Source organism: Oryx dammah, unplaced genomic scaffold (genome assembly GCF_014754425.2).
Source record: "Oryx dammah isolate SB20612 unplaced genomic scaffold, SCBI_Odam_1.1 HiC_scaffold_29, whole genome shotgun sequence".
NCBI classification, from domain to species: Eukaryota; Metazoa; Chordata; class Mammalia; order Artiodactyla; family Bovidae; genus Oryx; species Oryx dammah.
This window is the reverse complement of record NW_024070213.1, coordinates 107,143,253-107,162,211: the sequence shown is the minus strand read 5'-3', so window position 1 is coordinate 107,162,211 and position 18,959 is coordinate 107,143,253. Positions and strand designations below refer to the sequence as shown.

General features: G+C 35.7%; 1 protein-coding gene across 1 annotated transcript in view; it reads left to right on the top strand.

The window, feature by feature from the left end:
• Positions 1-18,959, top strand: part of OTOGL (otogelin like) — a 168,976-nt gene that overhangs the window by 17,241 nt on the left and 132,776 nt on the right. Inside the window, exons 6-12 of the mRNA XM_040233978.1 lie at positions 69-274; positions 6,364-6,491; positions 6,843-6,949; positions 15,220-15,326; positions 16,040-16,165; positions 17,409-17,517; positions 18,606-18,652. Of these exons, the coding sequence (XP_040089912.1) occupies positions 69-274; positions 6,364-6,491; positions 6,843-6,949; positions 15,220-15,326; positions 16,040-16,165; positions 17,409-17,517; positions 18,606-18,652 (830 nt within the window). The remainder of the gene's footprint in view (positions 1-68; positions 275-6,363; positions 6,492-6,842; positions 6,950-15,219; positions 15,327-16,039; positions 16,166-17,408; positions 17,518-18,605; positions 18,653-18,959) is intronic.

Below are 18,959 nucleotides of genomic sequence, written 5' to 3'. Positions count from 1 at the left end.
AAGAAATAGATTATCTGTAATTGATGTTTCATCATAATTCTTAGATTGCCTGTGTTCTGTTTTTCAAGTTTAACATTGCCTCAGACAATTGGACAGGTTTTCATTGAGAAATTGGCTGACTATATTCTGGTGAAAACAACCTTTGGATTTTCATTGGCTTGGGATGGAATATCTGGAATTTACTTGAAGCTGTCTGAGGAGCATAAAGGGAAACCATGTGGCCTATGTGCAAACTACAATGGCATTCAATCTGATGATTTCATCGTTCAGCAAGGTGAGCTGGTGGAGGAGAAGAAGTGAGTGGGTACCTCTGAGGTCTTCTTTCTGCACCGATCACTCTGTTTATATACCCAGAAGGGTACAAAACTTGTTCTAGGTTGGATTAAGAAATGGTAGCTGTTACTTGCCTGCTTACATGATTTTAAGTGACGTTTGAACAGGAAAATGTTTTTGTGTTATTCTTGAAATCCATGAGCTAATTTACATTTGTTAAATTAATACAAGTCAGGTTTTACTCATGTAACAAATACTAACTGAGCATTTACTTTGTGTCTGGCACTGTTGTAGGAGCTTAGGATATGTCAGGGAACAAAGCAAAAACTCCTCCCTTCTTGGGGCTTATGTTTTAGTGTTTCAAACCCATTTGGGGCAAATTTGTCTAATTTTGGATAAAGCATAGTTTGCTTCTTGTCTGGATAGGAATAAATTAAATGACTGCCACACAGTGGTTTTGTGAATATAATAAAATGTAAGCAGAATTTATAAAAGTAAAAAAATAACTTGGAAAGTTTTTTTTTATCATGTATGATGATGTACACATCATTCACTCAACTTCGTTCTAAGTCATAAAACTAATCTTGGTGAGCTATTAAAAATAGGTTCTGTTTTAGTATGGGTTACTAGTGTGCAGTGGCAATAAAATAAGAGAATTACAGGACTCACTTATGATTTGCAGCCATATATAAATGTGCAATAAAAAAGAATACTGTGCTTAGTGCCAGCAGACCTGGCTTTGAATCTTGTTCTAAGTCTTACAAGTTTTATAACTTGAGGCATCTCAATTAATCTCTCTGATACTCAGTTTCTTCAGCTATAAAATAGGAATTAAAATAATTTGGAACTCACAGTAGTCTTAATAATAATAAGATAGATTCGTACTATTTATAGTAATAGTTAATATGAGTACATGGGCTTCCCAGATGGCTCAGTGGTAAAGAATCTACCTGCTAAGCAGAAGACGTGAGTTTGATCCCTGGTTCAGGAAGATCCCCTGGAGAAGGAAATCCCTTGGACATAGGAGCCTGGCAGGCTACAGTCCATGGGGTCAGAAAAAATTGGACATGACTTAGTGACTAAACAACAATAACAATATGATTACATAGCTATGTTATTCCCAACTTTTACAACATCATTCATGCAAGTGAAAGTCGCTCAGTCGTGTCCGACTCTGTGTGACTCCATGGACTATGCAGTCCATGGAATTCTCCAGGCCAGAATACTGGAGTCGGTAGCCTTTCCCATCTCCAGGGGATCTTCCCAACCCAGGATGGAACCCAGGTCTCCTTCATTGCAGGCGGATTCCTTACCAACTGAGCCTTGTAAGGTGGGTGGTATTTTCTTAAGTTTACAATGAGAGCACAAGGCGATGTGCCCGATGTAACATAGCTTGTAACTGGTGCTATCAGAACTGAGCTATAGCTCCAACTCGCTCCCAATGGTATACCTAGATAAACATGAGAGATATTGAATTTAATCTGTAAACTGTTATATAATGCTTTCTGTTTTACATTATAAAATTAATGAGAAGAGTTGCCCATATGTTGTGTTTTAAGGGAATTAAAGTCCTACTTAGAGTGTGAGTTCTGGAATCAAATTCTGCTTTGCCACTTATTAAACTTTCTAAGTTTAATGGTATACTAGTAGTGTATACTTCATAGAGTTGCAAGGTTTAAATGAGATAATCTGTGTAAAATACTTAGTACAGTGCCTGGCTTGGCAAATTGTTAATTACTGAATTATTTACTGTTATTTATTGCTAATTACTGTTAATTATGTTGATTATTTACTATTATTATTAATTACTGTTAATTACTGGCTAATTTATAGTCATCTCTTAGTACTCTTAATAAGCCTATAATGGAGCTAACAGGAAAATGTTTGATGAGAGACATTGCTTTAAGAGGCCCTTGTTAATATGCTAACATTTTCCCTGTATGGATACTGCTTCATCAGTGTTAGTTTGCTAGTAGCTAAAGAGCAGGGCTTCAAGGAGTCAATTTTCTTACATAAAAAATGGAGATAATAATAACCCTGAGGCCTTCCCAGATTGTGAGGATCTCATGAGAAAATGTAAATGAAAGTGTTTCAAAGTGAGCACAATACAAATATGCAGCATAGAGATCATCCTGAAATGGTGTTTTGCATCCAGTTGGGTATTTAGAAATGAGAGAGTTCGCAAAGTTGGCATGTTAAGATTATATTAGGAAGTACGGTTTTGGACCCAGGCAGAACCAATTAGATGTTAATTATTGATTTCTTTCTCTTCTGTATAAAAGCTTTATGAGTATTATTGAGAGCTAGAAAAGAGTTAAAGAAGACTGCTATGGGTAACTTCCCCAGGGACATTTAGGCAGCATGGTACAGAAACTGGGGTAGAAAATAGCATCTGCTCTTGTTAGAGGCAGAGGGATTCAGATTAGGATTTGAGTTAAAAGTCAGACAGGCTTTGATAAGCTGGAACATGGAATGGTTGCTCTCAGTGACATAATTGGGCTGCATGTAAAGGACTGTTAGCAGGTTATTTGTGGGAGAAGACCAGGAGGAACTTTGACGGAATTATGGCTGAGCTGGCAGTAGGCAAGAAGGATCCTGGAAAGTATGTGGAAGAAGGCTGAAGAGAGATTTCAGCTTTTTCACAATTTTAATAGTGTATAGTGTAAAGCAGGCTTCCCAGGTGGCGCTAGTGGTAAAGAACCTGCCTGCCCCTGCAGGAGATACAGGAGATGAGGGTTGGATCCCTGGGTCAGAAGATTCCCTGAGTCAGAAGATTCCCCGGAAGAGGACACGGCAACCCACTCCAGTAGTCTTGTCTAGAGAATCTCATGGACAGAGGAGCCTGGTGAGCTACAGTCCATGGGGTCGCAAAGTGTTAAGTATGACTGAAGCGACTTGGCATGCCTGTACCAAGCAGAATGATTTTAAAAACTAACTTACAATAATTTATAAGGATGTGACTAGAACCTGCCTTTTGATTTTCTTCCATACTGTAATAATGCAAGATATCCACTGTTGAGCTGTATTACCTTTAGCTTAAAGATGCCCAGTAGTCATACATCCCCTCCTTTTGAACCTTCCTCCCATCTCCCATATGTATACCTATGGCTGATTCATGTTGAGGTTTGACAGAAAACAAGAGAATTCTGTAAAGCAATTATCCTTCAATAAAAAATAAATTAAAAAAAAGATACCTAGTATTTTCTTGAAACAGTCTGTACTTTGCTGATTAGATAAATCTTTAGAGGCAGAGCGGTAGTTTGACTGAATGCCATTGAATTCATAATTTCTTAACAGTGATTAAAATTATATTTCTCTGTGCATTCCTATGCATTCTTCAGGCATGATTTCACAAAGAAATGAGCCTTTTCAGAATTTCTGTAGATATAGAAAGATTTAAGTTTGTTGTCTAGTTGAGATTCTTATTCCATAATTCATGTCTATAGCTTGCTACACATCATCAGAGAACCCCTGATTTTCTCTTGTTTTTCCAGCATAATAATTGATAGTGGTCTCTCTTTTACTCTTAGAAGTGTCCCAATATGGACAATAAATTACTTCATTTGTAGCACATTTTATATGAAGCATTTTAATTTTAGTTTTGCAGGCTCCAAAACTACCAGTTGATGTGGATTTAAAATCTCATAATAATACAATGCAGTGTAATAACAATAGCTAAATATGTGGTTGAAAGTTGGAATTAAAATAACCTCTACAGGATTGCCCTAGTTGTTTAGTCACATTAAAATTTGTGTATAAATATGGAAAAAAGTTGGCCCTAGGAAATATTTTTGATTCTTCAGACCTTTAAAATATGCTGGAGACTTCCCTGGTTGTCCGGAGATTAAGAATCCACTTTGCAAAAAAAAAAAAAAAAAAAGAATCCACTGTGCAGTGCAGGGGATGCAGATTCGATCCCGAGTAGGTGAACTAAGATCCTCCATGTGGAGCAACCAAGCTGGCGCATCACAACTAGAGTGTCCGTGCACTACAACAGAAGATCCGCAGGACACGGCGAAGGTCCAGACGTGAACGTGAAGTCGCTCAGTCGTGTCCGACTCTTTGCGACCCCATGGACTGTAGCCTACCAGGCTCTTTAGTCCATGGAATTTTCCAGACAAGAGTACTGGAGTGGGTTTCCATTTCCTTCTCCAGGGCATCTTCCCAACCCAGGGATCGAACCCGGGTCTCCCTCACTGTAGGCAGACACTTGACCGTCTGAGCCACCAGGGGAGCCCCTGAGTGCGGCACAAAAAGCCAACGCAGCCAAATAAATACATATTTTCAAAAAGACCTTTGAAGGAAAAACTTATGATGATGCTTTGAAATGAAATGTGACTATAAATTTATTTAAAAGGAACATTAGTTTTCCCTTTTAAAAATTAAGTATGTTAGATCCAACCTATACTTTGTTGAGTGTGACACATTTCCAACACTATCAGAGAATGAGGTGGACCAAACATCTAGGATTCTAATAATCTATTTAATAAACATGGCAAACCTCCTTGTATTTATTTGTTCCTTTATTTAGCAAATATATTTTGAGCACCCACTTTATACAAGATAGTAAACTAGGGATCCAGCAACAGAATAGCTTAGACAAATTCTCCCCCTTCATTTAGTAGAAGGCAAAATAAATAAAGAGACAAATTAAAAAAAATTTTTTTGTGAGCAATAGCAGCCGTGAAAAAAAAGGGAAAGGAAACTGACAGTGTTTGTTTAGAGGATCTAGATCATGTGCCAGAGAAAGCTTCTCTGAGGAGGTCATACTGAATAGAATTCCACGTGAAGTCAGGGAGAGAGCAGAGGGAAAGTTAGGGGGAAGAGTGATTTTGAAGGAGGAGATGCAAGAGCGAAAGCAGAAGCAGGGTGGGAATGAGCATGAGTGAAGAATGGTACAAAGCCCGAATGCTTGGAGTTGGTTGACCAAGAATAGGAGTGGAAGATGTAAGAGAGGTGGGGTGGGATAGAGTCAATGAGGAGGTAGGGAGTCTGGGGAGTGCAGAGGCCAGATCAGAAAGTCTTTCAGGCCCCAGTAAAGTCTGGGATTTTATACTAACTGAGCAAAGCTTTCTTATGGGTAAACTTCCACAGTCTTTCCAACAATTGTTAGTAGTAAGTAGACATCTTCCTATCTGGAAGAAACTGAGAGTAGTGAACCATTTGACTTGCTGGTTTTGAGTCTTGTGGTGCAGTAACTTGTATTGCATGGTAGACCTGTGGCTGTGTATATCTCAGTGGTGGAGAAGTTAACACTCAGACACGAAGGCTAACTGTTAGATAGAACTTCATCTTGTTTGGATCTGCTAAGGAATCATGGTTTCAGATTCTGCCCTTGTCTGAATGTGGGGGCAGAATTCATTTTCATGTCAGGCCTTGAACTTGTCCTCAGACGGGTAGATAGCCCAGAGTGCTCTCCAGCAACTGTCTGCTTGTTGCTACTTTACGTTAGCTCCTGAATCTTGCTTCAGAATAACGCTGGGAAGGTATGTGGATTCTTAATCTGTCCTGAGCATCTTTAGAAACACTATTCATCATATTCACATGAAATTAATTCACTTCTTAGTCCCCTCTTCTCCAGCTGTCTTTTACCTTTTTACATTGTCTGTATGACCATCCTCTGAAATCTCCATGAGGGCGCTAGGTACCCCCTAAATGAAGCTACAGTTTTAGTAAGGTTCTGACTAATGTCAACTAGAATGAAAGGGCTGTCTGAAAATTTTTATGCCAAACTTTTACTTATGTTTTTAGTTTTATGCATATTTTTCTCCTCTTTGCCGTATACACTACAGGCTAATTAGTACTTTACTGGTGTGTATGTGGTGCCACTCACTTTCAACCCTCCCCCATGTTCCTTCAATGAAGTTTGCTTTTTCTATGCCAATGGTATTATTGGTATTTGGTACTTAAGCTTTGTTCAATCTATTTTTATGGATATTACGCTAAAGTAATTCTATAGTCTAATATCATTGGTAATTATACAGTTACTGAATTTAGCTTTTTGACCAGAAATTTTATGTTGGTGAACTCTGTGTTTGTGGAAAGTGATCCTATTACACATATTTTTGTGTATGTGTTTGTGTGAAATAGAGGACTATACAGAAGACATTGCTGTGTTTGCAAATAGATGGTCAGTGCAAACTCCAGATGACACCAAATGTGTACCCACACCTTCAGATTTTCCAAATCCTTGCTCCAGTGGAATGCCAGAATTTGAGGTAAATATGATGTGAAAAACTTTGGCATGTGGGATACAGCACACATATAATTGTATTTGTATGTTTCACACTAAGCATTTTTAGTGTAAACACAACATAATTAAACACTATTAAATTCCAGAAATGTAATGCAAGAAGAATAAATTTGTGTTTACTTCCAAAATGATAAATGCAATGAGCTTCATAAAAGTGGTGCTCATTATGAAAATAGTTAGAAAGTGTTTAAATTTATAAGCCTACATACCTTCTCTTTCCTAATAAGAACAGAGAACCTTGCAAATAGATCAATGGAAAAAAATATACATGCGTATATTTTTTATGTTCTAGTGACTACCATCTTTTTCTGCATAGGCAATCTTCTTCAAGTGTCAGATCCTGTTGCAATTTCCCTTTTTGAGCTGCCATGAATATATTGATCCATATTTATATATTGCCAGCTGTGTTAATGATCTTTGCAAGTAAGTGAAATAATTAGTATTTATAATGAAATTCTTTTATCCAAAAAGAAGAGCGAAAACCATTCTATAACTTTACTGTCTCAACAGTTGACAGAATGTAGTGGGAAATGTAAAAACATAAGCTGTATTAAAGCTATTAAAAACTTACTGGGTAATAGTCACATTGCATTTGAAAATATGTGATGATAATGATGATGATGGTGGTGAAAGTAGCTCAGTCGTGTCTGACTCTTTGCGACCCCATGGACTCTATAGTCCATGGAATTCTCCAGGCCAGAATACTGGAGTGGGTAGCTTTTCCCTTCTCCAGGGGATCTTCCCAACCTGGGGATCGAACCCAGGTCTCCTGCACTGCAGGTGAATTCTTTACCAGCTGAGCCACAAGGGAAGCCCCCAAATTTGTGGGTTATTTTGAAATATCTTTTGATACTGATTTCTAACATAGTTCCACAGTGATAAGAGAACAGACTTGTATGATTTCAATACCTTTAGGCCGTGAAACTTTTTGCAGCTTGTTTTATGTCCCTGGATATGTTCCAGTGTCTCCTAGTTTGTAGTCTATGGGAACTTGAATAGAATTTGTATCCTGCTGTTGTATGAAAATTGTATAAGTCTTAATTATTTTTCATTGGTTCATGGTGCTTTCCAGGTCTACCATATCCTTCTACTTTTCTGTATATTCATTCTATTAGTTTTTGAGAATTTGATATTGAAACTCCAACTAAAAAAGAGTATAAACAATAATGAAAATATGAAAAAATGAGATATGAGTTATATTGATGACAAAGTTACAGATTCTGCTAAGAACATTGCCTTATGTATTGCCTATGTGTGTAACTGAAAGAAATGCTAAATATAAGCAGAAAATTAGGGAAAATAAACATGTAATATTTTTCACACCAAGGTTACAGGCTCCTGCATTCACTCCTGGGTTAAGACCACCAGACAAAGGTGGTTGTCTAGGGAGTAAATTCAGTGAGAATCGTCATAATATGTTCATCAATATAGATGAACATTATTGAAGTCTTTTTATTTTTTTAAAAATTTAACAATTAAAAGATAAATGCACACCAATATTCATAGCAACACTATTAATAATAGCCAAGATATGGAAACAATTTAAGTGTCCATGAACAGATAAATGGATAAAGAGGTTGTGGCATAGGGGACATATGTATATGTATGGCAGATTCATGCTGATGTATGGCAAAAGCCAACACAATATTGTAAAGCAAATATCCTTGGATCCAAACTAAATTAAGAAAAAAGATGTGATATATCTATGTATTCCACAGAATACTACTCAGTCATGAAAAGAATGAAATAATGCCATTTGCAGCAACATGGATGAACCTAGAGGATATCAGGCTAAGCCAGAAAGAGAAAGACAAATACCATATGCTATCACTTACATGTGAAATCTAAAATATTATGCAAATTAACACATTTATGAAACAGAAACAGACAATCATAGAAGACAAGCTTATGTTACCAAAGGGGACAAGCTGTGGGGAGGGGTAAATTAGGAGCTTGGGATTAGCAGATACAAACTACTGTATATAAAATAGATAAAGAACAAAGTCTTACTGAATAGAGCAGGGAACTGTATTCAATATCCTGTAATAAAACATAATGGAAAAGAAAATGAAAAAGAATGTGTATATATGTATAACTGAATCACTTTGCTATACACCAGAAACTAACACAACATTGTAAATCAATTACACTTCAATTAAAAAAAAATTACCAAATGTACGTGATTAGCTATCTTGAATGTTAGAGAGTATCTCAAGAAATTTTTAATATGCTTTTATTTTTTAAATATTCCAAGAAGTATAAATGGTACATGGAAACATTATTATGAAAGACCAGACTAATTTTTGTTTGAATAAAACCTCTGAAATTAAATCCTGGTAGCTTGTTAGGAGGTTTAAGTTTACCAAAGGTGAAAACAAACAGGAAAGGTGAAAACCAGCAGGAAAGGTCGAGGTAGTGTGAAATTATGTTACTTATAATCACTCTGCCTTTAACTAGATTAAGATAATTATAAAAATAACGAATGCAGTGATATTTTCCAGATATTAAAATGAGATTGTTTGGGATACTTGTTAATTTTGAGTTAAGTACAGTTATACCTTTATTTGTATGTATAGTCTAAATTTCAGGGATTTTTTTTTAACTAATGCAGGAGCTTTGAAAGAATACTCCCTCTGCCCAAAATATTGAGTATTGACCTTTCTTTATATTTAACAACATTCTGTTCTCTATTTGGTTTTACTTTCCATTTAAGTGCTGTATTGTTATATCTCTGTTCTATCGGTCTCTTTTGGAGGGATCTGTAGGTAATCCATTGCCCTTATTTCTGGCAGATCCAGAAAAGTCATTCTCCATTTATTAGTTGGGATATTGTTAGGCTGCTTCAATTGGCAGAATATCAGGGACTTCAATTAAATTGAATGCTTGTATTTCTCTCATGTGAAGTCCAGGCTGGCATGTGGTCTTGGGTTCATAGTGTGGGTCTGCTCCATGAGTTTTCCATTGACTCAGTCATACTATTGGCTATGTCATCTCTCAGGGTCCAGGGTATTATTCTCAATTTCATTGTCAAAAACCATCTCACCACTGCCATGTCCATCTTTTAGCCCTTAGGAAGGGAGAAAGGGAAATAAAGAACTGTCATAGTTCAGTCAGTAAAGAATCTGCCTGTGGTGCAGGATACCTGGGTTCAATCCCTGGGTTGGGAAAATCCCCTGGAGAAGGAAATGGCAAACCTATTCCAGTACTCTTGCCTGGAAAATCCGATGGACAGAGGAGCCTGGTGGGCTACAGTCCATGGGGCTGCAAAAGTTGGACATGACTTAGCGACTAAAACACCACCACCAGCATTTTTAAGGAAGAGATCTAGACGTTTCATGCACATTTTCACTTTTAACCCTTTGGCCAGAACTTAGAAACATGACCACCCCTAGAAATAAGGACAGATGGGAAATGTTGTCTTTGGCTGGGCAGCCATATGCCCAGCAAAAACTTGCAGGTTCTAATATTAAAAAGAAGAGGGAGTCGGGCACAAAATGTAGCCTGCTGTACCTACTTCATCTGAAATTTCATCATTAAGAAGTTAGCATTTTTGTCTCTTGGAATTTTGTTGTGTTTATGCTTTGAATTTTTTTGCATTAATATCTTTTACTATTTTTATTTATTTATTTATTTTTATTTCCACCACAGGTGTACATGAGTTCCCAACCCTGAACTCCCCTCCTACCTCCCTCCTCATATCATCTCTCTGGGTCATCCCAGTGCACCAGCTCCAAGCATCCTGTATCCTGTATTGAACCTAGACTAGCGATTCATTTCTTACATGAAAGTATACCTATTTCAATGCCATTCTCCCAAATCATCCCACCCTCTCCCTCTCCCACAGAGTCCAACAGTCTGTTCTTTACATCTGTGTCTCTTTTGCTGTCTTGCATACAGGGTTATTATTACCATCTTTCTAAATTCCATATATATGTGTTAGTATACTATATTGGTGTTTTTCTTTCTGGCTTTCTTCACTCTGTATAATCGGCTCCAGTTTCATCCACCTCATTAGAATGGATTCAAATGTATTCTTTTTAATGGCTGAGTAATACTCCATTGTGTATATGTACCACAGCTTTCTTATCCATTCATCTGCTGATGGACATCTAGGTTGCTTCCATGTCCTGGCTATTATAAACAGTGCTGCGATGAACATTGACATACATGTGTCTCTTTCAATTCTGGTTTCCTTGGTGTGTATGCCCAGCAGTGGGATTGCTGAGTCATAAGGCAGTTCTATTTCCAGTTTTTTAAGGAATCTGCACACAGTTCTCCATAGTGGCTGTACTAGTTTGCATTCCCACCAACAGTGTAAGAGGGTTCCCTTTTCTCCACACCCTCTCCAGCATTTATTGCTTGTAGACTTTTGGATCACAGCCATTCTGACTGGTGTGAAATGGTACCTCATTGTGGTCTTGATTTGCATTTCTCTGATAATGAGTGATGTTGAGCATCTTTTCATGTGTTTGTTAGCCATCCATATGTCTTCTTTGGAGAAATGTCTATTTAGTTCTTTGGTCCATTTTTTGATTGGGTCATTTATTTTTCTGGAATTGAGCTGCATAAATTGCTTGTATATTTTTGAGATTAGTTCTTTGTCAGTTGCTTCATTTGCTGTTATTTTCTCCCATTCTGAAGGCTGTCTTTTCACCTTGCTTATAGTTTCCTTTGTTGTGCAAAAGCTTTTAATTTTAATTAGATCCAATTTGTTTATTTTTGCTTTTATTTCCAGTATTCTGGGAGGTGGATCATAGAGGATCTTGCTGTGATTTATGTCAGAGAGTGTTTTGCCTATGTTCTCCTCTAGGAGTTTTATAGTTTCTGGTCTTACGTTTAGATCTTTAATCCATTTTGAGTTTATTTTTGTGAATGGTGTTAGAAAGTGTTCTAGTTTCATTTTTTTGCAAGTGGTTGACCAGTTTTCCCAGCACCACTTGTTAAAGAGATTGTCTTTAATCCATTGTATATTCTTGCCTCCTTTGTCGAAGATAAGGTGTCCATAGGTGCATGGATTTATCTCTGGGCTTTCTGTTTTGTTCCATTGGTCTATATTTCTGTCTTTGTGCCAGTACCATACTGTCTTGATGACTGTGGCTTTGTAGTAGAGCCTGAAGTCAGGCAGGTTGATTCCTCAAGTTCCATTCTTCTTTCTCAAGATTGCTTTGGCTATTCGAGGTTTTTTGTATGTCCATACAAATTGTGAAATTATTTGTTCTAGCTCTGTGAAAAATATCCTTGGTAGCTTGATAGGGATTGCATTGAATCTGTTGATTGCTTTGGGTAGTATACTCATTTTCACTATATTGATTCTTCCAATCCATGAACATGGTATATTTCTCCATCTATTAGTATCCTCTTTGATTTCTTTCATCAGTGTTTTATAATTTTCTATATATAGGTCTTTAGTTTCTTTAGGTAGATATATTCCTAGGGATTTTATTCTTTTTGTTGCAATGGTGAATGGAATTGTTTCCTTAATTTCTTTTTCTACTTTCTCATTATTAGTGTATAGGAATGCAAGGGATTTCTATGTGTTGATTTTATATCCTGCAACTTTACTATATTCATTGATTAGCCCTAATAATTTTCTGGTGGAGTCTTTAGGGTTTTCTATGTAGAGGATCATGTCATCTGCAAACAGTGAGAGCTTTATTTCTTCTTTTCCAATTTGGATTCCTTTTATTTCTTTTTCTGCTCTGATTGCTGTGGTCAAAACTTCCAGAACTATGTTGAATAGTAGCAGTGAAAGTGCGCACCCTTGTCTTGTTCCTGACTTTAGGGGAAATGCTTTCAATTTTTCACCGTTGAGGATAATGTTTGCTGTGGGTTTGTCATATATAGCTTTTATTATGTTGAGGTATGTTCCTTCTATTCCTGCTTTCTGGAGAGTTTTGATCATAAATGGATGTTGAATTTTGAAACCTAGTTGCTTTCTTTAGAGCAAATAAAAACAGCAGAATAGTGAAACACCTTTACTGGTTGAAATCAACTGACACCTTAAGATATGTATTTGAGTTGAAGAAGCCAGGCAAAGCAGGCATGTAAACCAAACAAAAGACTATGCAAGTGACATTGATAAAATGGAAGAGGGAAGGCACCAGAGTTGGCCTTTTATTCTCCTAATAGTCCATCCAGGACTACACCTGCCTGCATTCTTTTTCCCCTAAAGGAGATTCTGTTCATTTCTTATATTAAAGGACTGCCTCACAGGGATTCTATACCATGATTATATAATTATGAATCTGTTGAATACAAATTTCCTGCTTGGATTAGGATAGTATATTAAATTCAATTTAATACATATTTCCTGAGTGTCTATTCTGAGCTGAGCATTATGTCACATCCTGGTGCAATAGAAACAATTTATTATGTTGATTTTTAATTTATTTTATTAAAATTTTTTTGTGAAGTATAATTGATTTACAATATTATATTAGTTTTAGGTATATAACATAGTGATTGCATATGTTTATGGATTATTTAGAGTTATTATAAAATATTGACTATATTCTCTATATTGTATATTACATGCTTGTATCTTGTTTATTTTATACCTAGTAGTTTGCACCTCTTAGCCCCTATTTTCTCCTGTTTTGTCCCACCCCACCCCCTCTCCCTACTAGTTTGATAACCATTAGTTTTGTTCTCTGTGAGTCTGTTTTTCTTTTGTTATATTCATTCATTTTATTTTTTAAAAATTTGACCTATAAGTGAAAACACACAGTATTTGCTCTCATACTAAGCATAATACCCTTCAGGCCCATCCATGTTTCTGCAAATGGCAAAATTGTGTTCCCTGTTTTGGCTGTGTAATATTCCATTTATAATATTCCATATATAATATTGTCTTTATCCATTCACCTGTTGATGGACACTTAGGTTACTTCCATATCTTGGCTATTATAAGTAATGCTATGTGCTATGTCACTTCAGTCATGTCCAACTCCTAGTGACTCTATGGACTGAAGCCTGCCTCCTCTGACCATGGGATTCTCCAGGCAAGAATACTGGAGTGGTTTGCCGTGCCCTCCTCCAGGCAGTCTTCCCAACCCAGGGATCGAACTCGCATCTATTATGTCTCCTGTATTGTCAGGCGAGTTCTTTACTACTAACTTCCCTGATGGCTCAGACTGTAAAGAACCTGCCTACAATACAGGAGACCTGTGTTCAACCCCTGAGTTGGGAAGATCCCCTGGAGAAGGAAATGGCAACTCACTTCAGTATTCTTGCCAGGAAAATCTCATGGACAGAGGAGCTTGGCAGGCTCTAGTCCCTGAGGTCACGAAGTCAGACACAACTGAGCTAGCAGCAAGGAAATGCTTCTAATCTTGCCACACCCAAGTCAATTGATTTAAAAACAACTGTTACTTAATGCTTATTTTTCTTATTAAAGTTAACATCCAAAATGGAAAAATAAGCTAACTTTCCCCTCAGTAAATAATTTGTTGCCCAACTGTTGTTTTTATGCAATGCCATATGTAATGTGCCTAGTACAGTTTCTAGTGTAACACAGACACAATAAACGATTAGGATAATAGTTGCGTTAGGTTGGAAAACCAATATTCAGTCACTTTATTAGCTTTCAAAGCCTCCATTAATTGTAGGAAAAAATGCATATGTTTAAAGTAAATCATAAATTTAACGTCTTTCTAAGAATTCAACAGTTTTAACTTACCCTTTTTTTCAGAGACTTGTTTGGAGATTTAGAATATTTTCTGTGCTTCTGAAGTCTTCAGTCCTTTTTTTTCTTCTAAAGCTTAGTTAATTGGACTAGATAATCTGCATGACTCCTGTTACAGTAACACAGGATAAGGGCAATTTGAGATCAGTGGTTTTTACAATAGAAATACTGAAAATGCTAAGTTCACAAAATACAACATTCTTAAGGTTAAAGGTATTTAGCTATTTAGACTTTCAGTTGGGTTGAAAAACAAGCCAACTATCTTATAAACACTGTTGATTTTATAGATGCCTTGTTAATCTGCTTTGGGAATTGGCTGACCTCTTATATTTGTTTGGGGGAGTTTCTAAGGTGATTATTAAAAAATACTTAGAGATTATTCACTCTTGGCAACATTAGCAAAGTAATTGGCTTTAGTAATTTAAACCTGAAGGAATTAAAAATCTTTTAAATCTCAGATGAAATGCTATTTATTTAATCCTTCACAAGTGCTTATTATTAGTATTGATTTTATTCCAGCATATAAACTATCAAGAGCATAGTGTCTTAGAAATCATTTTCATATTTGATATCTTTGTTATGATGGAATTATTAAATAGGATTAATTAATAATAATATTGATAAGATTTATTAAATTTTGAAAGGTCTGGGATGCTTTGTGTGGAAGCAAAAAAAATAACAAGGATTCTAGAATAAATGTCATAATTAAAATAGAAATCTTTTTCAGTATGGTACTCCGTTGAATCCAAAGAAAAATGGCCAAATTATTGAAAGACTTAAATGAAACAATTTACTTAGTCTTTTAAATCTGGGATCCCATGTGTATATGTTTTCTGCATTATTATACATTATATACATATATTTAAGCTGACATCAACTAATATTAGAATATTCACCACAAAGCTTTTCTCCAGAATAAGAGCTCAAGGACACAGTTCCTGTAAATATTTCCTGTAACAGTTCCTGTAAATATTTCCTGTATGATTTGATCTGTCTTTTTACTTTCCAGAACTCATGATGATGAAACCTATTGTCGAGCAGCCACTGAGTATGCTAGAGCCTGTTCCCATGCGGGCCACCCTATTCAAGATTGGAGAGATGACTTTCCAGCATGCAGTATGTTTCCTTATTTTCCAGCCATGTCTGTGAACTTCTGTTAATTTTAGGCTTATCCTAGTACTCAAAACTTACCCTACCTGTCAAAACTAGTGAACCACAAAGACTTATTATTGATGCAATAATACAGGTAAACTTTTGAATACTTTTAAAACACTCTAATCTTTGTCTTTATCTGGCTTACTTATGATAATCTCTCACATATGTTGCTGCAAATAGCATTATTTCATTCTTCTTATGACTGAGTAATATTCTAAGATAAATACCATATGATAAATCATACATGTGGAATCTAAAAGATAAAAAGAAACAAATGAACTTATTTCTGAAATAGAAAGAGACTCACAGATACAAAACAAACCAAGGGGAAAAGAGAGGTGGGGGAAGAATAAATTAGGAGTCTGAGATTTAAATATACACACTACTATGTATAAAATAGATAACCAGTAGGGACCTACAGTATAGTACAGGGAACCATACTCAATATTATGTGATAATATATAAAGGATAATCTGAAGAATATATATATATATAATATGTATATTATATATTATATATATATAACTGAATCACTGTGTTGTACACTTGAAACCTACAAGATATTGTAAATCAACTATACTTCAATAAAAAATTAAAAAACAAAAAACACTGTAATCTTTTTCAAAGAGAGTTGAGTAACATTGACTTACTGCTCACCTGTTTGCCCATTTTAGTCGATAAATGTGATGACAGCTTTGTCCATCGGGACTGTATCAGTTGTTGCCCACCAACCTGTACATTTGAGAAACAGTGTCTTCGGAGCAACCTCCATTGTCTTGATGGATGTTATTGCCCAGATGGTAAGTGCCTCATGAAAGAAACTGTCTGCACTCATGGTGACTAGTACCCTGTGATCCAAGAATCATGTCTTAGTGTCCTCTCTTGGGATGTTAGGGCTATTGCAAATTTTCTCCCCTTGTAGGATTTGATCCTTGAAGTGACTATAAGGAATGGATGCTTTTCTTTAATAAAAGGCTTTGATCCCTGGATCAGGAAGATTCCCTGGAGAAGGAAATAGCAACCCACTCCAGTATTCCTGCCTGGGAAATCCCATGGACAGAGGAACCTGGTGGGCTGCAGTCCATGGGGGTCACAAAAGAGTTGGACATGATAGCAACTAAACAACAGCAACAATAATTTATATATTTTCATTTTTTAAAGACAAAATCAAATTCAGAAAAAAAGTCTTCGTATCCTGGTAGTACAAGATTTTAGTCCTGATGTAGTTTTAATATTTGTAATTAGAAGTGACATAGCAAATGATAGAGATGGGGTTTAAATCTGCAATACAAATTAATAGATATTTATAAGAACATTGAGGATTTACTCAAACTCTTTTAATTTTGCAGATTAAAAAATAGAATCCCAGAGATGTTAAATGATTTTTCCCACTGTCATGTACTTAATACAAGTGAGGACTACTTAAAATCAGATCTACTGACCTCGGTCCATTGTTCTGTCAATGCTACTCAAAGTCTGTTGGACCAGTGCCAGGCCTGAACTGTTTGCTCCCAGTCAATGATGTGATAAGGACTTTGCACCAGAACATAAACCCATGCACCAGAATATAATTCCTTTGACTAGAAAGTCTTACTCTGAAAAACGATCAGCTGCATCAAAGAATGTGCTTGGTAACATTGGTTCAACCACCTTTACTTGTTACTGTGTGATGATAGTGTATATCTCTCATTTTCACATAAACAGAAATTAAACAGAATAAATTCAATACTTTCTCCCTCTTCTCTCAAAAGCAAAGAGACATTAGTTGCCCTATTTCTGTGTTGTGAATCTTAACATTTTGATAGCAGGTAATGGGATAATAAAGTTGAAAACAGCTGAAATAGACCCTTACAAGGTAGCTACTGATTGAGTCAGAGCAACAGAGCTACTGATTGAGACAGAGCCAGGCTCCTTAAAAGTAATTTGTATTTCTAGCACCTAGTGAAAGCAAGTGTTCAATAAAAGTTGGCTGAATTATTATATTCATAGAATATCATTCTTATTACTTCTTTTGTGCATTTGATATATATTTTTCTTAAATAGGCCTCATAATGGAAAATGGGACTTGCATCTCCTTGGAAAACTGCCCATGCAATTTTCATGGATTAGCTTATTCAGTTGGCTCAAAAATTGAACAAGAATGTACTGAATGGTATGTTATCAATTACAGCTAATTATTTCTGGTTACCTGACTAGGTGACAATCTTACCTTGACATATGTTTAGATATACTTTTTACTGATTTTTCTTCCAAAAATTCCCAGACTCAGTTTCATTGTATTTAAAGCCTTTACAGCAACAAGGGAGTAGGAGGGACCATCTATATTTTATTTTATGATGTAACTCTTCTCACTTCCATTGGCAATTCTATAAATTTTTATATCCATATGATGAACTGTTGAATAATCACTAATTTGCACATGCTTTTACTCATAGGATTTGACGGTGCTCTTGTCCTTCTGTATTGAGTACTTTAAAAAGTGACTCTTCATATCACCAATTTTGGGCCATGATTAGAGACTTTTCAACATTCTTAAATTAGTTAACTAATTAGCTACTATAGCCAAAGATTAAATCCCTCCAAGGCAGTCTAAAAAGAAATAGAGGTATAAATGTCATTAGGCAATTTTCCCTTTGCTGTCTATGTTTATAACTGAAATACAGTTGAAAACTAACCCTGTTCTTAGATGCTGATTTGAATTCCTGCCTTTCAGAGATTATTCTTTCCTCCAAAATTCATTATCTGTTTGATGGTAGAAGGCAGAATTTATCTTACAAATGGGACATCTTTTCTCTCTCTTTAATGTCTGATAATCTGTAAAGGCAACTTTAAAAGTTTTTAGTAGATGAAGTGACTTATTAATCTTAACTCGTTGTATGTATTTCTCTAATGATACGGGTAAATGTTGTATTGTGTGTGGCCTTTTTTTTTTTGGTTTAAGCAATGAAGGAAGGACAGAAACAGAAGTTCTCTGCTTAGTACTTTTGTTCTTGAATAATCTGCACTACCATTGTATCATCTTTATTGATTTTTAAATATGGCATGCAATAAATAATAATTTAGGGGCTGGCCAGTCCAAGTTGATCAGTTAATTGAACTTTTGGAGAGATATTTTTCAGGTCAGATTATTCTGAACCTAAGAAACGTGATACATTTGATACGTTATAACCAATACATTATTACAAATATTCATACAATTTCTCTGTGCAGTTAGATTAATATTTTTATCATTTTATTTAGTGTGTGTGTTGGTGGAGTTTGGAACTGCACTGAGCATGACTGCCCAGGTAATCTTTTAAAATGTTTTTAAAGAAAATGTCTTGATTTTCTTGAAACTAAGGAGGAAGCTAGCACTGATTTTTTATGAGGTCTTCTCATACGTAACAAGAGATGTAATGATCTTTAAATCCAGATATTCAGAGGATAAGTGGAAAATTGAATAAATGATAGCTCTGAGCAGACAACTTTGGTAAAAATATATGAAAATTGTACAAATATTAAAAACTCTAAAAAAAGTGGAATAGCTATCATTAAATAAATTTAAAATTTAATCAAATAATATAATTTAGCGAGTTTGTCAAACTAGTAAATTTT